The sequence below is a fragment of the Pogoniulus pusillus genome, chromosome 4 (assembly GCF_015220805.1).
Source record: "Pogoniulus pusillus isolate bPogPus1 chromosome 4, bPogPus1.pri, whole genome shotgun sequence".
Classification (NCBI taxonomy): Eukaryota; Metazoa; Chordata; class Aves; order Piciformes; family Lybiidae; genus Pogoniulus; species Pogoniulus pusillus.
Window position 1 is genome coordinate 30,282,368 of NC_087267.1, and position 22,482 is coordinate 30,304,849.

General features: G+C 40.3%; 1 protein-coding gene across 2 annotated transcripts in view; it reads right to left on the reverse strand.

The window, feature by feature from the left end:
* TBC1D22A (TBC1 domain family member 22A) overlaps positions 1-15,807 on the reverse strand; it is a 187,107-nt gene extending 171,300 nt beyond the window's left edge. For both annotated transcript variants that reach the window (XM_064142446.1, XM_064142447.1), the window contains exons 1-4: positions 15,640-15,807; positions 13,291-13,347; positions 11,409-11,749; positions 10,025-10,204 (exon numbers count right to left, since the gene is read on the reverse strand). In XM_064142446.1, coding sequence (XP_063998516.1) covers positions 10,025-10,204; positions 11,409-11,749; positions 13,291-13,347; positions 15,640-15,701 — 640 coding nt within the window. In that variant the 5' untranslated portion in view covers positions 15,702-15,807. The remainder of the gene's footprint in view (positions 1-10,024; positions 10,205-11,408; positions 11,750-13,290; positions 13,348-15,639) is intronic.
* Between the last annotated feature and the right edge of the window lie 6,675 nt (positions 15,808-22,482).

Sequence of the window (22,482 nt, forward strand, 5' to 3'; positions counted from 1 at the left end):
ACTTACCCTCTATTTAACATCTAATTATCCATTGAACTATTTGTCATTGGTTGAAATGTTACATTCTCCCTAGCCAAAGCATAATTGCAATTTTTTGTCATAAAATTAATTCCTTCCCCTTGTCAATTTCCCAAGGAATGGGATGTCCCAGTTATGAGCTAAAGAACATGTTAACCAGCACAGAATTTCTACAAAGCAGTTTTAACAGCACCTACAAATCAGACACATTTTCTATCAAGATACCACCACCAAAAAAAATCCTTGCTTCAACATAATTACAATTTTCATAAAATTCCAGAACAATTATTTGGAAAATGAGTAGTTACAGAACATTCTTGTCACAGTCAGGATCGCTTGTTAAAAATGTGAGTACAGAACTGAGTTTAGCCTACTGATTCAGAGCTGAAATTAGCCAGATCCAAAAGCAGTATTTGTAAAATCTTGTCTATCAACTACTTCAGAATGAAAGGATACTTTCCGAAACAACACTTTGAACACTCACTGCTATTCTGTCTTTCAGTTCTCATTTTTTTACATAATTCTGTGACTGATAAGTATCAAAATATTTATAAACCCCTATTGATTAGATGAAAAATATCCCCATCTGCTAGCATTACCCAACTGTGACTTCTGCTTAAAAGAGAGGGGTTTTTTGTGGGTGTTTTTTTTTTCAGAAATATTGGGTTAGGGTATCTTATGAAGAGACAATGTGGTATGTAAATGCTTCAAACTGGTATAAACTGATTTACTTCTGGAAAATTTTGGTTTACTACAATACATTCAGATATACATTTCTTCTCTCTGAAAAGGTTTAAAGCAATTATTCTAAAAGAAACCTTAGAATAGCATCCTTTTACTTCAGTACACTTAAAGATTCTTCACATGCTACAAATATTTCATGTGGCACTCTACAAAGGCAACATGCCATTACCAGATTTCTAGCCCCATGAGCTATTACTGGTGCTATTACCCATTACACCTAAAACACATGAGGGAAACAACCCAGTTTACAAGTATTTTTCTCAGAACTCCAACTTCATTTTTTATTTATTTTTAACTAATAGAATGGTAAGTCAAGAAATACTAAAGGAGTTCAAACTTTCTCTGCATTCATAATTAATTCTTGATACAGCTGTTACTTGAGATTACTGCAAATGGTTACATGAAGTGTAGGTCTGCATGAACAACTCCACAATAGATATGATAAACTACATTTCAACATTTTATGTTCCTATATCATAAATTCTTTGGATAATTTAACTGTACAAAGCTGGAAAATTCTTTCAAGAGCATAGATCTGCAGAACTGTAGCTCCCCCAGCAGCATGTCATAAATACAGACAGCATATATAGAAAGTAGCTCTAATAAAGAGCTTGTTATTACTATGGCAACCACAGCAACTGATTTCCAAAATGAATAATAGCTCTGTTAGGCACTTCATTAGTGTTTTGGGTTTTTTTTAAGCAAGCACTGTTACACTGAGAAGATTAAGGGAAAAGGGCTATACTGAATGCATACAAAAAAAACAGGAGCAAAGTCCAATCCAATGCTCTAAATACATGGTAAGAATCTTTTAAGGCACTTTCCTACAAAAAACAGAAAAGTACATCTTGGCCACTACTTCACGCAAAAAGCCATAGAAGCAGAAGTAGATGCAGTTGGTGTCAGAAGATAGGAGAAAACAAATGAACAGAAGATTACAAAAACTAAGGCAAAATCATAGAATGGTTTAGGTTGGAAGGGACCTCAAGAAGCACCCAGTTCTAACTCCTGCCATAGGCAGGGACATCTCCCACATCAAGACCTCATCCAACCTAGCCTTGAACACTTCCAGGGAGGGAGCATCCACAACCTCCCTGGGCAACCTGTTCCAGTGTTTCACCATCCTCATTGTAAAGAACTTCTTCCTAACATCTAATTTAAATCTCCCCTCTGACAATTTAAACCCATCACTCCTTCTCCTGTCATTACAAGACCTTGTAAATAGTCCCTCCCCAGCCCTTCTGTAGGTCCCCTTCAGATACTGGAAGGCAACTACAAGGTCTCCTCGAATCCTTCTCTTCTCCTGTAGCCTGTCCTCACAGCAGAGGTGCTCCAGCCTCTGATCATCTTCGTGGCCCTCCTCTGGACTCGCTCTGACACTTCCACGTCCTTCCTGTGTTGGGGACTCCAGAACTGCACATAGTACTCTAGGTGCAGTCTGATGAGAGCAGGGTAAAGGGGGAGTATCCCCTCCCTTGCCCTGCTGGCCATGCTTCTCTTGATGCAGCCTTGGACAGGATTGGATGTCTGTGCTGCACATGCACACTGCCAGCTCATGTTGACCTTTTCATCAACCCAAACCCCCAGGTTCTTTTCCTCAGGGCTGCTCTCCAGCCATTCATCACCCAGTCTGAATTTGTGCTTGACATTGCACTGACCCAGGTACAGGACCTTACACTTGGCCTTGTTGAATGTCATGAGGTTGGGTGGGCCCGCCACTCCAGCCTGCCCAAGTCTCTCTGGATGGCATCCCTGCCTTCTAGCAAGATGACTGTGTCATACAGCTTGGTGTCATCTGCAAAGTTGCTTAGGGTGCACTTGATTTCTCTGTCCATATCACTGACAAAGATGTTAAACAGCACTGGTCTCAGCACTGACCCCTGAGGGATGCCACTTGTCACTGATCTCCAGGTGGACGTTGTACTGGTAATCACCACTCTCTGCCTGAGATCATCCAGCCAATTCCCTATCCAACAATGCTCCACCCATCAAGTCCATGTTTTTCCAGTTTGGTGACCAGGGTGTCATGTGGGACAGAGTCAAATGCCTTACTCAGGTTCAGGTAGATGACGTCAGTTGCCCTTCCTTTGTCCACTGCCGCAGTGACCTCACCATAAAAAGCCACTAAATTTGACAGGCATGATATGCCCTTGGTGAAGCCATGCTGGTTACCACCAAGCACCTATGCTTTGTTTTCTATTTGCATTTGCAGAGCCTGACTGGTCTGTAGTTCCCGGGGTCATCCTTTTTTCCCTTCTTGGAAATGGGCATTACATTTGCCCTTTTCCAGTCAGCAGAACTTCACCAGTGCCATGAGCTTTCAAATATGATGGACAGTGGTTTAGCAACTTCATCTGCCAGTTCCCTCAGGACCCATGGGCGGATCTTGTCAGGCCCCATGGACTTGTTCACATTCAGTTTCCTTAGGTGCTCACAAACATGATCCTCAATTCTAGTGGGCAGATCTTCCTTCTCCCAGGCCTTACCTTTGGCCTCTGGGACTTGGACATTGTGGCTGGAGCCCTTGCCTTTGAAGACTGAGCCAAAGAAGTCATTGAGCACCTCAGCCTTATCCATATCTTTTGTCACCAGCACTCCATTTCCCTTCTGGAAGGGTCCCACATTCTCCCTAGTCCTCCTTTTCTCACTAATATACCTGAAGAAGTTCTTCTTCTTTCCCATAATGTCCCTAGCCACATTTAATTCTAGCTGTGACTTAGCTTTCCTAACCTGAGCTCTGGTTGCACAAATAATTTCTTTGTATTCGTCCCAGGTTACCTGTCCTTGCTTCCACTCTCTGCAGGCTTTCTCCTTGCTGAAAGGAACCTACTCCCATAAGTATAACATGGGAGTTTTAAAGACTGTGCTAAGAGTACTGAATGATGTTCACACCACTGGCTTTAGAATGCTCTCTGTGGATTTAACCAGAAAAGAAATTATTTTACTATCTATGCCAGGCAGCAACAATTGATATTAATAAAAAATAGATGAGATACTCATTTTATAGGCAAGTATTTCCTGAAAGAAGTGGAACAAGTTATCTTCTGAGAAGTTCACAGTGCAAATAATACTTGAATACCAAAGCTCTTGAGCAAAACAGAAGGGAAAATATTTAGGGTACCGGGATCTGCATCTGTTCAGCCTTAACCTTCCTCATCTTCCCTCCCACCTCCCCATAAAAACTTGATTCAGTGATGGTGTTTGGAACTTGAGCAAGGATTTTTTCCTATTCCAAGTCAAAACTAACAAATCCTTGCTACAAGAAAACAACGTAAGTCTCTTTTTCCTGCTTTTTTCCACAACATTCTTGCCAGTAATTGGAAGGATATGGTTTTGATGGTTAGACAGAATTGGCTGAATGTCCATGTCCAAGAGAGTCAGTGGCTCAGTTTCCAATGAAAATGAATAACAAGGTGTTCCTCAAGATTCCATGTGTCAAATACTATTTAATAACTTCATCAATAACATGGACAGCAGATCCGAGTGCACCCTCGGTGAGTTTGCAGATAAAACCAAGCTGAGTGGCGCAGTTGATTCAAATGAGGAAGGGAATGCCATCCAGATGGACCTTGATAGGCTTCAAGATAGGGCGCAGAAAAACCTCAAAGTTCAACAATGTCAAGTATCAGGCCCTGAACCTGGGTCCACACGATTACTAGTATCAGCACAGGTTCAGGGGCAAGTTGACTGAGAGCAGTCCCAAATTAATTAATTGAATTATTTTAACTGGTATTTTGAATACTATGAAATAGGAGCATAAATGTCATTCGAGCAAAATTCTGGCTAAGAAATAGCACCTCACTCAGCAGCTTGGGGTTATCTCCACAAAAGTTTTTGGTTTGGATATTTTGTTAGAATAAATAAGAGAAATATATGAATTTTTTAAAAGTGCAATGAAATAGAGCTTTTGAAAGTCTATTGTAGGATATAGCATTGTGGGTAAATTTAAGACAAGAATACTTTCCTATTTTCATGGATTCTCATACAGGGCCTTTTAATGTTTTTACTAAAGTAGTAAGGCGAAACTTTAATGTTATTTTGTTCAACTTGGAACACATTGTGACTAAAGAGAAAAAGTCACCTTAACACACAGAACAACTTTATGTGTTAATGAAATTAATTGTTTTGACTCTGAAATATTTGATATGCATGTGTTATGTTGGAGAGTGTTAGTACTACAATTGTCTGAAAGTTCATTGAATCTAAAGAACATGCTACACCAAGTTTATTTATATCAATGAACAACCAACAGTAAACATGTTTCTGATATCCAATTATATATATCCATTAGTCACATGTGTGTAAAGCAGAAAATTAGTTTATTGGAAGATAAAACACTTCCTTAACGCTGTTTTTAACACGTTATCCTTTAAATTGAAATTACAAAACCTACCATACACCTGCAATGCAGAGCTTACAGTCATGAGATGACCTGTTTGTTGTTCTAAGTCAGTCTAACAACATAGTTTGCTTTCCACTCTATTTGAACTGTAAATAGTTCCCTGATCATTGTACAAGACTACTTAAATATTCAAGTTTAACAAATTTAATAAAATTAAACATAAATTTGAAACCTAATAGATGTAGGTTTCTTAAATATGCAAATAGTGGTCTGTTGAAGGAAAAAACTTTTTTTTCTGAAACACTCTTCCTATGCTGCTTTGCTTAAGTCTCATTGATCCCTTCTGTTAAAGCATCCATTTGCAAAAGATTCTATAAATAGTCCATTTTCACTTAGTAATGTGAAGGTCGATTACAAGGAAAGACAAGGCTTGAAGTAAATCTACATCAAACTGACTGCAAGGCAAGCATAAGCACAGGCTGATTGCACAGAACAACTTGTGTAAATTGGTTTCCCTGAATTAACTAGCATATGCAGTACCAGGAGTGGGAAGCTACACAGACACATTGCTCTACAGTCTACTCTGCAGGTGTCTACTACGCCCAGTTTTACTGCTGCCTCCAGTTCTATATCGTTTCCTGAATTTGCAACCACTATACCTCAATATCAGTTAATTAACAGGGGTCAGCCAAGACTCATATCAAAACTGCTTCATAGAACAGCCTACTCCTACCCACTCACGTTCCTTGCTGTAACATGCTTCAGGTTATTTATCACTTTCATTCTGTAATTTTAACTTCATGAGATTATTTTCCCATTCTTTGCATTGTATTACTACTCCAAGCTATATTGTTAGGGCTCTTGAATACCTCCCTCCTGCAACATAAATCATAAACCTAGAAGTAGCATTTCTATAGATAATAGGGTGTATTTCAGGGTTTTTTGTTTTATTGATTGTTGGTTCGTTGTTTTTTTTTATATAGCTAACTACTCTTGACACCCAATTCACATTATACTTCTTCCATTTATTACAGTGGTAGTAACAATATAGCAATATTCAAACAAAAATGCCAATATGCCAAATAAAGCACATTATTTGCATCTGTTTATCATGCAAACAACAAAAATGCCTGCAGGACAGAGAAGTCAAGTGCTCAGGAGGGCTTAAGGGGAGACTCAGAACAAGTACAAAGGGCAATTACAGGAGTGAGAGTGACTTTAGCACTATGAAATATTAAAAATTAAAGGCACTTGAGCCATGCAAATAACTCTTACTTATGAACAAAGAGACTAAGTAACCTAAAAGAATTAATTCTTCTGTATTCTGAGAATCCTAGAATTACCCTTCTCCCTTCCTTTCCTGTGCTCTCCAACTCTGCCAGGCTCTAATAACTATTTACTTCTGTAAGAATCTGCTGAATAAAACTGTATACAAAAAAACTGAGTGACTTTCTTTATATTCATGTAATATTTACTGGTGGATTCATATTGTAATTGCAGTCTATACCTAGTATATTATTTTGCTCAGTGTATAATTTGATGAGGTTGATAGAACCTACCTATTTTCATAATGTCACAATATCCAACCTTATGGTTAAACAATCATCACTTCCAAATTTACATGCTCTTTCAATCTAGCATGACTACATAACTGTGTCTAAAAAGATTTCAAGGTCATTTGTATTACTTTGTGTTCTTGGTCTATGTTGATTTTTCACATTATGGTAAGAGCATGGCGTTGAGTTGAAAATGCATATGGCATTGTTTTAGTTCCCCAAATTAACTATGTTTTGCAGTTTTTGAAAGACCTTGTCAAATAATCTTTCAACAATATGGAAAACTTTATTAAGAAAACAAATTCAACAAAAATACTTTAATTCCACTGTTACTATTTCCAAACAAAACACAGCTACACACAGAAATTAATAGAAATACTTGCTGAGATGTCTCAAAAGACAGCTGCTCACTAATTCAATTCATCATGACAAACAATGCCCAACTGTCTGTGAATCTAACCAAAAAATTGCAAATAAAGACTCAGGCAAACTACAAGATCACACACAAAGAATGAGACAGCTACAACAGAATCATTACCTGTCCCCTCATTGCTACAAATGTTAGTTTGGAACCTGCTATCTACATGCTACCTTAGTCTACTTTTACTATTTTACTATTACTCTGAATTAAAAACAACAAACAAATAAAACCCAAACAAACAGCCACAGAATACCACACAAAACTACCACCACATACAACCCACAAGTTTCGCAGGCTATTACTATCACTATAAAACAAGGTTCTTTTTTAAACAGTCTTCGCTGTAACATGGAGCTAAATGAAACATCTCCCAAAAATGCTCCCACACAGATTGTGATGCATTGTAGACATGGCCATATGCATATCCACATGCACTAGCACATACGCATGCACGCGCTTCCCCCAGTACATAATGTATTCTAACTACTACAATCACGTACGATCTACTACAAATAACTCCATGATCATAATTGCCTGTCATCAAGACAGACTTAATTTCTTTCCCTAAGAAAAATAATGCATCATTTATAGACATATTGGGATATGTACTGGACATATCCCAAATACAGAAGTCAACATGAAAACTACACTTAAAATGCCAGTTCACATAACTTCAAATTTTGTATTCATTACAGTTTGTACTGTGAGGGAAAAAAACAAGCTTCCCATACACAAAGAAAAGGCATATAGTAATTTTTATAAGAAAAGATAGAGTTTTAGATATTTTTCACATTTTAGTAGTATCACGTGCAACATACTCAGACTTCATATTCCTATATTTCTGTGTGAGATGTAGGAAATTCAAGAAGGAAAAACATAAATTCAATTTGTTTAAGTAACATTGGCTAAACTTTCACAGGAGTCAGGGTGACTCCTAATAAGAGTGGAATTTTTTTCACTCCCTTCTCAAGCATATTACTTTCACATCTAATCCATTCTATTGGGAAAGTATTCCCATCTAATAAGACAGCAAAAAGTGAAAAGGATAGGTTTAAATCCAACTTTGTCTTCCCTCTGACTTTGTAACTTTACGTAACAAAGATATCATAGAATCATAGAATCAACCAGGTTGGAAGAGACCTCCAAGATCATCCAGTCCAACCTATCACCCTGCCCTATCCAATCAACTAGACCATGGCACTAAGTGCCTCATCCAGTCTTTTCTTGAAGACCCCCAGGGACAGTGCCTCCACCACCTCCCTGGGCAGCCCATTCCAATGGGAAATCACTCTCTCTGTGCTGGTGCTTTATATCTATCATTACTACACTCCTAAAAGTTACATAAGCTTCCAGGTCACTCACAATGCCATATCTTGTAACATGCATTAGATCAAAGGGCAAAAAGTCATGTGTGTTTCTCATTTTCAAAGTCCTACAAAATACTTAATTTGGTTTAACACCTTAGAGTTTATTTACAGTTGCATTTTCTAAACAATGTCCTATAACTCACCAAAGTGTTATATCTCATCTAGTTAGCATTACTTGCATAATTCTACTTTACTAGACACAGCACAAAGGAAGAGAAATTTAAAAAGAAAACAATAACAAGTTGAACTACATTATGTTGAAGAAGTCTCACAACTACAGGGCAGAAGAGTGTCACTTCAAGAACTGCAAATATACAGTTTGTACTTCCTTACATAAGTTTCCTGTATGTAACTTCCAGAATGGTTTTGTTTTCTTCAGTAAGTATTCTCATATAAGCTGCTACTTCTAAGTGGCCACTAACATTCTCCAAATGCAGTTCACCATTTCCACTTAAGATTTTCACAGAGGATACAGAATCCTTTGATTCTTTGATACCCTCTCAGCAGTTATTTACTGTTGATCAGTTAAAATCTAGTGCATAAAGGGTACAGCCAACTTATCTAATAATACATTTGTTTTCACATTAACATGTCAGCACTCATAGATGTAAAGGGTTAACCCTCCTGGGGGAGTGGTCTTGACCCTGACCCCAGGTCCTCCTGACCCCTCCCCAGGGGTGGGTCTGAACACTACCAGGTGTGGTGGTTAGCCCATCCCACTTCCTGTCTAGACGCCCATAAGAAACAGAGGAACTTCCTGTTTCTCTCTCACCCTACCTCTCTCCTTGCCAGCATCACCATCCTATCTCCTGCTGACCTTTGTTTTGCTATGTGACCATAACTCACAAGGTGGACAAAACCATTGCTATCAAATCTGGTCGTATTTACATATTTTGCACCCTTCCTTACACCTTTTGTAACTTCCCTACCTTAAATACCTTTTATTTATTGTTAAATTTTTTCTTCTAACTTCCAAATCGAAGTGAGACTACGTATTTGGGTGTACTTTACCTTTTCCTCTCTACATCTAATTTCCATTTTCTTTGGGAAAGAAGGGGGAAGAGGGAAAGGCATCTCATAAATTGTTATTGGTTCTATTAACTATATTTGAGTCTCTGAGAAATTTAAACTAGAATCAAGACAACAGACAAGACCTAGAACTACTGTATCAGTCTGTGAACATGAGGAATGCTCACTGAGTAGACAAGTACTAATACTTCCACACCTATTCATATTTCTAGGCATGCAAATCACTCTTACAGTACATACTATCCCATTATCAGGCATTCACACTGAACACAGCTAGGTATACTTTGCTTTTTCTCCAGAGATTAATCCAGTAGGAACAACATGAGAAAGAAAAGCCATCTAACACCCTACATATTAGTAAGACACATGCAAATTGCACATTACAAGTATGAATTGATTTTATAGTGTCTTTTGCATGATCAATGCTAAATGTTGTAAGGATGAGATCCTAACCAAATCACCTAGCAGAACAGTACATCAAAGAGGAAATTTTTACAGTTAAAGGGCAGTTTAGATGTAATTCATAGCTCCTATATAAAATACTCACCAAGATCTGTATTGGGGCCAGCAAGTAGCTGTTTAAATTTGTCTAATCGGAATGCATCTCTTTCAGTTAATGCAGTAGTAGCTGAGGTACTATATTCTGCCATTCCACTCACCAAGGGAGATGTGGAAGTTTGTGGAAGTGACTGCGACCTCTGCATGGAAGTATTTTCACTAGCATTATCTGAAGGTAAGAAGAAGCATAAGTTAGCCTCAACTATTTAGAAGGCTACTACTAACTTGAACTTAATTTGTAACTTTAAAATGGAGTTATATTTTAGAGAAATATAAACTCAAGTAGAGTACAAGTTCAGACTTCAAACTATTTGGATTTAGCAGATGGAGCATTCTTCTTCTAAACATTATTTTACAATTAAAACAGATCAATTACAGTTCATACTAACAGCAAGTCTACTGGACTTCCGCTACAGAAAGCTGTTTCTATCTCCTCACCACTCAAACCAGTAACAAAAAGACAAATCATTGAGCATTGCAATTTACAGAGAAAATAACATGAGGTGAATTTCTAAGTCCACATGTATGGAGCATGGAATTCTACACTTTTTCAACATACTTTCTAGAGCAGCATTTTCACAGAGTCATACAATCAGTCAGGGTTGGAAGGGACCACAAGGATCATCTAGCTCAAATCCCCCTGACATGGGCAGGGGCACCCTACCCTAGATCAGGCTGGCCACTGCCTCATCCAGCCTGGCCTTAAACGCCTCCAGGGAAGGGGTCTCAACCACCTCCCTGGGCAACCCATTCCAGCCTCTCATCACTTTCATGCTCAAAAACTTCTTCCTCACATCCAGTCTGAATCTCCCCACCACCAGCTTTGCTCCATTCTCCCTAGTCCTGTCACTGCCTGATATCCTAAAATGTCCCTCCCAGCTTTTTTTGTAGGCCCCCTTAAGATACAGGAAGGCCATAAGAAGGTCACCTCGGAGCTTCCTCTTCTCCAGACTGAACAGCCCCAACTCTTTCAGTCTGAACTCATAGGAGAGGTGCTCCAGCCCTCTGATCATCCTTGTGGCCCTGTTATTTTAATTTTTATTTTAATAAAAAACTTTTCAAAATAGTAGGAATACTGTTAATTTTGTACATCTAGGTGCAGCTATTAAAATATATACAATAACAAAACTTCCTTCCAAAACTGAAGCAGTATTATATCTGAAAACAAGAGTTTAATTATTCTTCCTTCATCCATGTATTTTTCACACACTTTACAGTTTAGAACCACATGTAGCATCTCCCACAAATCAATATTGCTACTAATATTTTCCTGTGGTATTAAGGAAAGATAGGGAAGGGGTTAATGCATCAAAGGACAAGTATTATAGCTCTCCACGTTTGATTTCCACTACCTTCCCCATTTTTTAACATACCTGATGAAGTTGATGTATGACCTTCACTGACTGATTTAACAAGCCTATTATCACCACAGACAATTGGGGTCAGGTCTGCAGATTCTGCTTGTTTTTCTTCCTGTAGATGTTCTTCCTGAAATTTATGCTGTTCTTGTAGCTTGCTGTGGTTCTGAATTACTTTGTGAGCCGTTTCCATGACCACTTCTGTATTTAAGTTTTCAGCAGCTATTGCTAAGAGTTCATCATCATCATCCCCAAGATCCCAAGCATCGCTTGTGTTACTTTCAAATTCTTGGAAAGTGCTAACTTTCTTCAGTTTCACTGGAGTTGTAGGTGGCTTTGAACCTGGTTTTATCAAACTGTTCAAGATAAATAAACAATACTTAGAGAACTAGTAATGGAATAAGAAAAACCCTATGGATAGGGTCAAAAGCCAAAGTTCATGCTTGACAACCTAGATAGCAAATATTTATCTCCCTCCAGTCATGTTACAGCTGACAGACAACATATATCTGAATGTCCAAGAACAAGGGCAAGTCAGTAGTCTATAGGACAGACACATTCCACTTCACTTCCTTCATGAACTTCTGTAGAGATTTCAGGCCTTTCAGGGCACTTACTGCATAAACACAGGAGCAGTAATCAAATCATCAGGACCTAAGTTGTCATAAGCAATCACATAATGCAATCATTCTCATAAACAAATCAAGTCTCATTTCAAAACTCACTAAACCTGTCCTTCCTTCCCATTCAAACACTCCAGCATATATGTGGTTCAGAACTTAGCTCCCTCATAGGCAGGGTAATTCCTCTAGTTATTTAAGTGTACCCTGATTGCTCCTACCTTTCGTCACTCTACTGGTTCATCTTTCCTAATAGGTATTACTACACCAACATATTCACCAAACTTGTCATTGTCTAAAATAGCAAGTTGTTTCTCCTCTTATGCATCATTTCAAGCATTAAGCTTCTAGTTACTGGGTCTCTCTTTAGAACTCCACATTTCAAACCCATTAATCCCATTCCCTTCTTCAGTCTTCAAGGTCACACACTTCAAATACCTAAAACTCTATCATCTGAAAACTGACTAGCACATGTCTACTACTTCTGTCATTTCAACCTGGCCCTTGGAAAAACCCATTAGAAAGGATACCTCTTTCCAAGCAAATACTCTTCCTTCTAAATTTTTCTGTCCAAAATGCTCATATGCACCAACACTTTATCAGCAATGTTAGTTCCAATGAAGCTGCGAATTCTATCAATGAATCAGAAATGGCTTTGCCCTTGACAATGATTAAAACAGTCTTTCAAAAAAAATACAATAATACAAAAGTAAAAAGCAGAAGCTGTCAGAATATAGCATTTTCTTAATACTTAAGCCATGAGGCAACAAAAATCATTCACTTGCAATAGTTGTGTGTCATCAACATTAACTTGGTTATTATGTTTAACACAATATTGCCATTTTCATGTACACTGTGCTCTAATAATGATTTAAAGCCATAAATTTCTAAATTAATGCAAAATCTATTCTTCCCAAAAACAAAATTCCCACCTTTGCCTCCAAATGACCTCCACCACAACCTGATTCTTTTCTCTTACATACAGACAAATAAAGCCAGGCCATGAACAGAAATATTCATGCAGGAAAGCCACTTATACATTAAAGCTTCATCTGCTCAACTAAGATAAGGATTTACCATGCAATTTCCAACTTATACAGCGCTATACAGACAACAAAAATTGGCAATCTATGTTTGTTAAGAACTGAATAGCTGATTAGTTGCTCCCAACATGGCAAGCATCAGAAAGTTATCAGAAAAGAGAAGTCAAGAGTGACAAAATTTGAAAAACAGATTAACTAAATACTGTGGAATATTTAAATATTAAGTTAACTTACGTTCCATGCAATAATGGATCAAAAGGTGGATGCTGAGCTCCATAGACATGTTGAATGCTAAAGGAAAAGAAAGAGTTATCTGAACATTTGGGATTAAATAGTCAATAATAAACAGAACTAAAACATTCCAATATTTCAAAAAACTCCACATAGCACTAAAACTAGTGAAGCTCAAACTGAAGCATATACTAAAAAGCAACTTAGTAAAAAAATCCATTTTGGTAGGAGCTTTTTTTGAGGCCGAGGCTAACTTATTTCTCTGATCAAGAATTAAACTAGGCAAAAAAATTAACTCCACAATAAGAATCAATGTTGCTTTTAACAATTTCCTTTTCCTGATTTACCATTTCTTGATGCCTCTCGAGAAAAAAAAAATCAAAGAATTTACTGTAAAAATTTCATCTTGTATTCACTCCGTCACCCAAAATCCAACCAGTCAATTCTTAGCCATTACTCCAACACTGATAAATTTAAATAAAAGTGCAAAAGATGGCATATTAAATATTTATTACAAAGCATGGCTTTTATTAAGCTTCCAAAGAGATTTATTTAACATTGCAAAACACTACATTGCAAGAATAAAGCTCTCTACAAACTAGCAGTTAATTTCCTTCCAGTTTTCAGCTATAAAATCATTTTGTAAGTAAAATGACTCCACAGAAGACATCACGGCTTCATAATAAAATTATTACCACAAAACTCTGAGATTTTAAGAGAAGCAAATCATATGCAACATTTATATCTACCTAAACCTTAAGAAAAAAACATGTAAAAGGAGACAAACCCTCCTGAAAAAACCCAGACTGCAAATATAAGTCCGACCTTATTAAACTTGAGGCAGAAACAAGCCAAAAGACTGCAGTCACAAATTTTAATAGACACTTAGATTAACACTACAAAGGCAACATTAATAGTAGCAAAGTTAGTCCTAGAGATGACTGAGAGTGGTGATTTATCAATTCTATGGATTTTTACATGATTCCACATAAATCAAAAAGTCAGTCCTCCATCAGTCCTTCTACACAACTGTATATTGCTCCACAGTCATGATTTTGTGCTCTCTTGCTTTACACTCTCATGAGGGTCAGGTGTCACATCCCTTTTTGGCACACGCTGTAGACAGAATCAGACTTTTCCTTCAGACACTCTACAAATAAACACGATGGCAATTCATTAAAATATAAAGCAGCAATAATCCTCTCCACAGTGCAAACAATATTTTTTTAACAAATCACAAGCAAGGTCTCCTCAGCATCCTCATTTTTCTACATGCCTGCAGACGCCTAAAAATGAAGTATCTGGAGCTCCTCATTGATCCTATCTAATTGACGAGGGCAAAAAGTATTTCAGTAAAGTTACAAAATAAGAAGTTCAGAGAGACAAGGACAGTCGGATTGACAGAGTTATCTGGTAGCTGAAGAAAGGAAGCCACTGCCAGTTTGTGTTTATAGGTAACTAAGAATGAAAGAAGTTAAATAATGAGTGGGACTCTTTTGCTGAATTCAGGTAAACAGTGTGAAGTAACAGTTCTCTGAGAAACAGAAATATGCATCAGCATTACAAAAATAACATAAGAAACTGAATTACTCTACTGTGAGACCAGTTTAGGGATGGGAGCAGAGAATGTTACTGTCAAATAATCAACTGAACATTTGTTCCCAGCCTGATGTAATAGTCAAGTTAATATGACTCTTGGGGAACCACTGGGTCTGCTGTTCACACTTCAGGAAGACAGTTGGGAAACTGATGATATTTTGAAATACCAGGGAGAAACTAAAATAACTGTAAGCCTACAGCTTCCTATAAACTTCCTGGATAGAAGTTCAAAATATCATAACTTTCATCAAGTCACAAAACACCTTAACGCGTTAAGAGTTACAAACACGTTTTCACATTCAACATTTTCCAGAGAATACATCCTCACGAACACACTAACTCTTCGGATCATAACATCAGGCTGGGGATGCTCGTTCAGGTAGTTAGTAACTTTTATGATACAAGTTACATCTGACGCTCTCTAAGACCACCAGCGAAATTCGACCAGATAACTGGAGGCGTCCAGCACCGAAACTCTCCGACCACTGAGCTACCGAAAGAACCGAGGGACGGGCGGATGAACTGCACACAAGCCTCCTGCGTCCAAGCAATGCCCCACCACGGCGCTGGGCAGACAACGAAACTGATCGGCCGCGCGTCGGCAGCGGGGCTGGCAATCGCTCCCTGCGGCCCGGCACTACCGGTCTAGAGGTTCGTCCCATCCCCTGGCACTGCAGCTACCGGCGGGACAGGGCCGCGGCCGCCGCAGGGAGACTCTGCCTGCGGGCCCCACGTCTTAGGGGCCCCGCTCACCTGCCCGGCACTTTCGCGCCGCTCCGCTTCCAGAACTGCTTCCTGCCTCCGTCGCTCGCCATGGCGGCCGTCACCTCATCCCCTCTCCCCGCACCTTGTGGCCCCGGCCCCGCTACCTCAGGCTTCACTCTCCCCCATTGCTTTCCACAGGAAAGGGACTGTGCGCCACCATGTTGGGACCGATCTACAACCCCGTTCCCTATTCGCCCCCCAGTGCAGCCCGGAAGTTTCAGCCAATCAGAAGTGAGAGTGCTGCCGAGTGGGCCAGGCTGGGCCAATGGCAGAGCGGGAGGGTGGCGCGGGGGGTGGGGCGGTGTCTCGGAGCGGAGTGCGTTGCGGCGGAGCTGGGTGTGCGCCGCCTGCCCCTGAGGCGGCCTGGCCGGGGAGCCTTCAGGCTCGCCTGGCTTCGCCTGCTTGGCGGGGGACCCATGACTGGTGCGTCGAAGAGGCAGCGTAGTTACCTTCCGTTGGCATTGTGCCCATGACGCTTACAAAACCCTGTGCCTTGTATGCCTGGGAAGCCCTGGACGGCCATGGGAAAAGCCGCTTCAGTAGTGCTCGGTGTCCCCGGCTTTCAGCTGTGGAGCCCGGTTTCTCAAATGAGGCTAGCACTAAGTTTTCTTACAGGACAATGATTGAGGAGACCATGTGGATGTCTTAGCGATACAACCAGAACCTTGGGAAATGCCGTCTCATCCAGAAGAGTGATGAACTTGCATCACAGGGTGGAGACTGGGACAACCGTCTTTGATACTGCTTGTACATCCTGAACATACACAACTTCAGGACCACACCAAAAAATTAAAACAGTGCCAAAAGCCTCAGCTCTACAAGGAGTTAACTGGTTGTGGAAAGTTTTGGTTATGTTGTTCTTATGTTGGTGTTTGGAATTATGATGGATATTGTAATTGCATTGTAACAGTTCATTAAGTGTATGCAATGCACTGTGAGAATGTTGGCAAGGGACAACACAGACTCCACACAATTGAATGTGAATCCACCGAAGACCTTTATTGTTTTGTTCTGACTCCCATTTATTTAGTCTAGAGCACAGGCCACACACCTACACATTAGCATAATCTAGGTGAGCACAACCCAATCTTTTACATACATCACATCTTGTTTTTCTCATTAAGCAGGCATCCCACTATCTTTGCTCCCCCATAGGAGACATCCTGAAGCTGTGGAAATGAAGGTCAAACTGGTCACACACTGCCCGTTATTATTCCCTCTCACGTTGCATTCCCACAAGGATAGCTGTCAAAATTGTTCATGTGCTCAATATTGGAAATGGTAATCCACAATGCACACCAAGCCTCACTGAGGCTGCACTCCCTTTTAACTTTGGAGGCAAGAGGTGACTGTACCACCACTCCAAGAAGACCAGCCCCACAAACGCAAGGTCCTGACAGACCCCAAACAAAGAGCCAAGGCTTTCTAGGAGCTGATAAAGATAAGCTTGATACCCTTCTGGACATTTATCTGGCACCTGCAGAAGTCCTTTTGTTGTTTGGAAAAAATCATCCCTCTGACTAATTAAGAAATAAACCACAGCACAACAACTTGCAGGGTATAAATAGAGTCCTACTATAAAGAGAGGGGATTTTCTCCAGACAGAAGCAGCCTGGTGGGCAGATCTTTTCCCCTTAGAACAGGACCTTGTCCACAGAGTCCTCTGTGTAGTTACACCATCATAGAAAGCCACTGGGTTGGTCAGGTAGGCCTTGCCCTTGCTAGCTGTCTCAAGCCACCTCCCTGTCCTCCACATGCTTTAGTATGGCTTCTAAGAGGACCTGTTCCATGATCTTTTTGGATGCAGAGGTGAGGCCGACAGGTCAGTAGTTTCCGGGGTCCTCTTTTTCACCCTTTTTAAAAATGGGTGTAATGTTTCCCTTCTTCCAGTCTCCAGGGGCTTCACCTGACTGCCATGACTTTCCAAATATTGAGAGTTACTTTGCATTTACATCAGCCAGTTCCTTCGGAACTCTGGGATGCATCTCATCAGGTCCATAGATTTGTGTATGATTAGGTTCATCAGATGGTCCTGAACTTGATCTTCCCTCTCAATGGGAGGGACTTTATGCTGCTGGTCTGCACCTAGTGGTCCATCAACTTAGGAGGGGGGTGGAGCAAGATTGCCAGTGAAGACTGAGGCAAAAAGTTACTGAGTTCCTCAGACTTCTCCTCATCTGCTGACACCTGCTCTCCACTGTCATTCCTCAGAGGGGGTACTGTTTCTTTAACCTTTCTTTGCTGGCTGATGCACCTTTAAAAGCCCTTTTTGTTATTCTCTGCATCCCTCAACAGTTTCAGCTCTAGCTGTGCTTTGGCCTTCCTGACCACAACAAGGTGGTGTTCTTATACTCTTCCCAGGTTACCTGTCCCTGCTTTCACTCTCTGTGTGGTTCCCTCTTGCTCTTTATTTTGACCATCAAGTCTCTATTCAGCCATGCTGGTCTCTTCCCTTTCTTGCCCAATTTCTTAGACATGGGGATAGAGAGCTTTTGCACTGAAAGGAAAACGTATGTAAAGATCTGCCAGCTCTGCTCTGCTCCTCTGCCTCTGGGGATCCTTTCCCATGGGGTCCTACTGACTAATTCCTTAAGATGGAAGTTTGCCTTCCTAAAATTTAGAGCCCTGACTGTACTCCTTGCCTATCCCATATTCCTTAGGACTGCAAAATCCACAGTTTTGGGGCTGCTGCCCCTCCACCACACCAGTGCATGATCAGTGCAGCCCAGGCTGCCCCCAGTCTTGGCATCACTGATGACTTCATTTGCATTCTTGCGTATCAGGTTCAGTATTGCATTCACTCAGATATGGCTGTCTATTCCCTGGCTCAAGAAGTATGATCCATGACCACATCAGATGTATTCAGCATGAAACGTTGCAAATGTTTGGCATGCTACTGCCATCAGTTGTATCCTTGGCCTCTTTTAAAAAAAACAGCTATTTAGAAGTGAATATTTAACTCCTCCCATGTATGTAATAGGAATGAAGTCACAATACTACACAGAATTTTTGATGGATTATCTTCAGCAGATATTTTCAGGTGCTAGAATGCATCAAGCTGTGTGTCAACTGAATCATAGAATGGTTTGGATTGGAAGGGACTTTTAAAGTTCATCTAGTCCAACACCACCTGCAGTGACCAGGGACATCATCAACTGGATTGGGTTGCTCAGACTGCCATCCAACTCAACCTTGAATTTTCTGGAGATGGGACCTCTACCATCTCTCCAGGCAACCAGTTCTAGTGTTTCACCACCCTCAATGGTAAAAAATTTATTCCATATATCTACTCTGAATATCCTCATCTTTTAGTTTAAAAGCATTATGCCTCATCTTATCAAAATGGGACATGCGAAAAATACTGTCACCATCATAAAGGCTGCCTTTAAGTATTAAAAGGCTACAACAATGTCTCCTTGGAGCCTTCTCTAGGCTGAACGACCCCAACTCTCTCAGCCTTTCTCAGCATTTGCAATTTATCTTGAGAGCGTACCTTTGTTCTCTGACAATATCCATGACTGACTGCTACAGGGTTCAGTGGTTGTTGTGTTTCTTTTAATCTAGTCCTGTCTTTGACCATCCAGCTCCATCACCAGTGCACTTTGAAATTAATTTTCTGGTTTCTCCTTGGATATCTATATCTAATTAAAGGCTACCACTGACTTATCTTTTCATGCCTTAAAGCCACTGTTAGCTCCTTTTTCATGTCATTTGTGTCCATGTGAAGGATTAGTTTCTTGAGGATAGCAAAGCCTTTACCTTGCTATTCAACCCCATTTCTCTCTCAATTAATTTCTCTTTGATCCAAATATACATTAGAAGGTAATTAAATTTCACTGTTTGCTTTTTAATCAATTTCTGAGTTCCTCCACATAGCAGTTGAAATGTACACTTAAACTGAAAATTGCCTTCTTCCCTTCATTTTAAGAGTTCCACATATTTTCAGTACTGAAATCCTAATAATACAATGTCTGTAGAAAATGATTAGTGGTAGAGTGAGTTCAGGTAGCATAAGGTGAATGACAAATACAAGGTAGAATATAAATTCACACTTGGCCTTGCAGTCTGTTGCATAGATGTAATTTCCAAAAATATCTTCAGTATAATACATTACAGTTATTATTTAAGCCAAATGAGTTGTAGCCAAGTCATTTTTTCTCTTGTTGTAAAGAGGAATAGAATTTGCTGTTTTAGAGGTATGTCTATATCAGGTCTCATTAACTATACTTTATTACTTGCATTTTTTTTCCTGCTTTTGCGGTTTATGTATGCTCTGGTTTGGATGAGAGCAAATATAGTGATGAGTTATGAGTATAATGAAGTTATTGCAGTTGGAGTTCTACTAACAGGATCCTCTCAGTATGACTTCCAGTAGAAGAGAGTTACTGAGTGCTCCTACAGCAGTGCTGTTGGCAGAGATGCCCATTTTACTAATGAGAGTGTTGGGAAGACTTGTGATTTAACAACAGAGAGTATGAGAACACAGTGAAAGAGGCATAAGCAAAATTACATTGCACAGAAAGTAAGAGTAACTCCAGATATTTGGCTGAAAATTTATGATAAAAGTAATGAAGTATTTTTTACATTGTCTTTAAAGCATTGCTGCTCCTTATCCAAGAGATATACTCTGTCAGTGAATTGGATTCACAAAGTACTTGTTAGCTGAAGATGACAAATGTTTTTGCACACTTAAGACTGTCAGTGGAACTGGGGAAAAAAATCAAATCTATTCTTGTTAGACCTTGTTACTTTTGAGAAAGGGGTAGGAATAATGCAAGTTTTTCAGCTAAAGGGAAAAAAGAAAAACTAAAAAGTGAGAATGTAGTATTTTGCTATTCATGTCACTTTCTGGTATAGCACAGCATGTAGCATCATGTTGTAAAGTAATAAAAAAAGAATAGCTTAGCTTCTAAACCTTGAAATGAAAATTTGCAATTTCACTTGAATGGTCTTGGCAGTTGTTTCAGGACTGGCAATCTTAGTGCAAGAAATGAACTAAGAATACTGACATAAACCCACCAGAGAGTCCCTGAGATTTGAAGAGAAAATGATAAGGCAATCACAGGCAGCTCCTCAGAAGTTAAAGCCATTTTAAATAGAAGGAGCTCAAAGGATTAATCTCTTCTACTGAAGTCCTGAAGTACAGTGGTAATAATTCTAGTATGCATGATCATTAAAATAAGATTTTGCACGTAGCCAGAGGAAATAAATATGTCATGCATCATTTTCCAAAAATCTCTCTGAAAGTCAGCCCTAGGCTGCAGAACAGGAACAATATTGAAATACTAATGAAGCTTGAAAACTTCTGTGGGTTTTTTTCCTTATTTCTTTTTTCATTTTTTTTTCTTTGAGAAGAAAGATTTGCTCAAGAGATAGTTATATCTTGTATTAGACTAAGTAATGTAGCCAAGTGACAGATTTCTGCCAGACAAACCTTTATTTTTAAACACACCTTTAAAAAACAAAAGCCAAGAATTTTGCTGATAGTGGAAAAAAAAGTTGTCTAAGTACTACATGACAAAAACTTTACATTCATACTTCATGCCATACTGTATTCTCATCCCTACATTAATAATGCCATAGTTATTATTAGTATCAAACTGATCCTATATCATCTTTGTTGTCCATGATTTATATTAATTTGTAAGTGGTACCCTTACCTTCTGTAAGCTGTTCCCTTCTGAGGGGAACACTATAACTGATGACGAAGAAAAGGCTGAGGTCCTGAATGCCTTCTTTGCCTCAGTTTTCAACAGTAAGGAGGGAGGAGGAGGCAAGTGGCCTCTTGAACTGGGGGATGGGGTCGGGGAGTGGTGTGTTCCCCTGGAAATTCATGAAGAATTAGTTCAGGACCTGCTGAGACAACTGGACACCCACAAGTCCATGGGACCAGATGGGATCCATCCCAGGGTGCTGAGAGAGCTGGCAGCTGAGCTGGCCAAGCTGCTCTCCATCATTTTCCAGCAGTCCTGGCTCACCAGAGAGGTCCCAGGAGACTGGAAAATGGCCAACGTGGTCCCCATCCACAAGAAGGGTCGGATGGAGGAACCTGGGAACTACAGACCCGTCAGCCTGACCTCAGTGCCAGGGAAACTGATGGAGCAGGTTATCTTGGGGGTGATAAGAGCGCACCTGAGGGATGGCAAAGGGCTCAGGTCCAGCCAGCATGGGTTTAGGAAGGGCAGATCCTGCCTTTCTAACCTGATCTCCTTCTATGATCAGGTGACCCGCTTGGTGGATGTGGGGAGGCTGTGGATGTGGTCTGTCTGGACTTCAGCAAGGCCTTTGACACTGTCCCCCACAGCAAACTGCTGGCGAAGCTGTCAGCCCATGGCTTGGGTGGCAACACTCTGTGCTGGGTTAGGAACTGGCTGCAGGGCCGGACCCAGAGAGTGGTGGTGAATGGTGCCACATCCAGCTGGTGGCCAGTCACTAGTGGTGTCCCTCAGGGATCAGTGCTGGGCCCCATCCTCTTTAACATCTTCATAGATGATCTGGATGAGGGCATGGAGTCAGTCATCAGCAAGTTTGCAGATGACACTAAGCTGGGGGCAGATGTGACTGGGTTGGAGGGCAGAAAGGCTCTGCAGCAGGACCTTGACCACCTGGACAGATGGGCAGAGTCCAATGGGATGGGGTTCAATAGCTCCAAGTGCAGGGTTCTGCACTTTGGCCACAACAACCCCATGCAGAGATACAGGCTGGGGTCGGAGTGGCTGGAGAGCAGCCAAACAGAGAGGGATCTGGGGGTGCTGGTTGATACCCACCTGAACATGAGCCAGCAGTGTGCCCAAGTGGCCAACAGAGCCAATGGCATCCTGGCCTGCATCA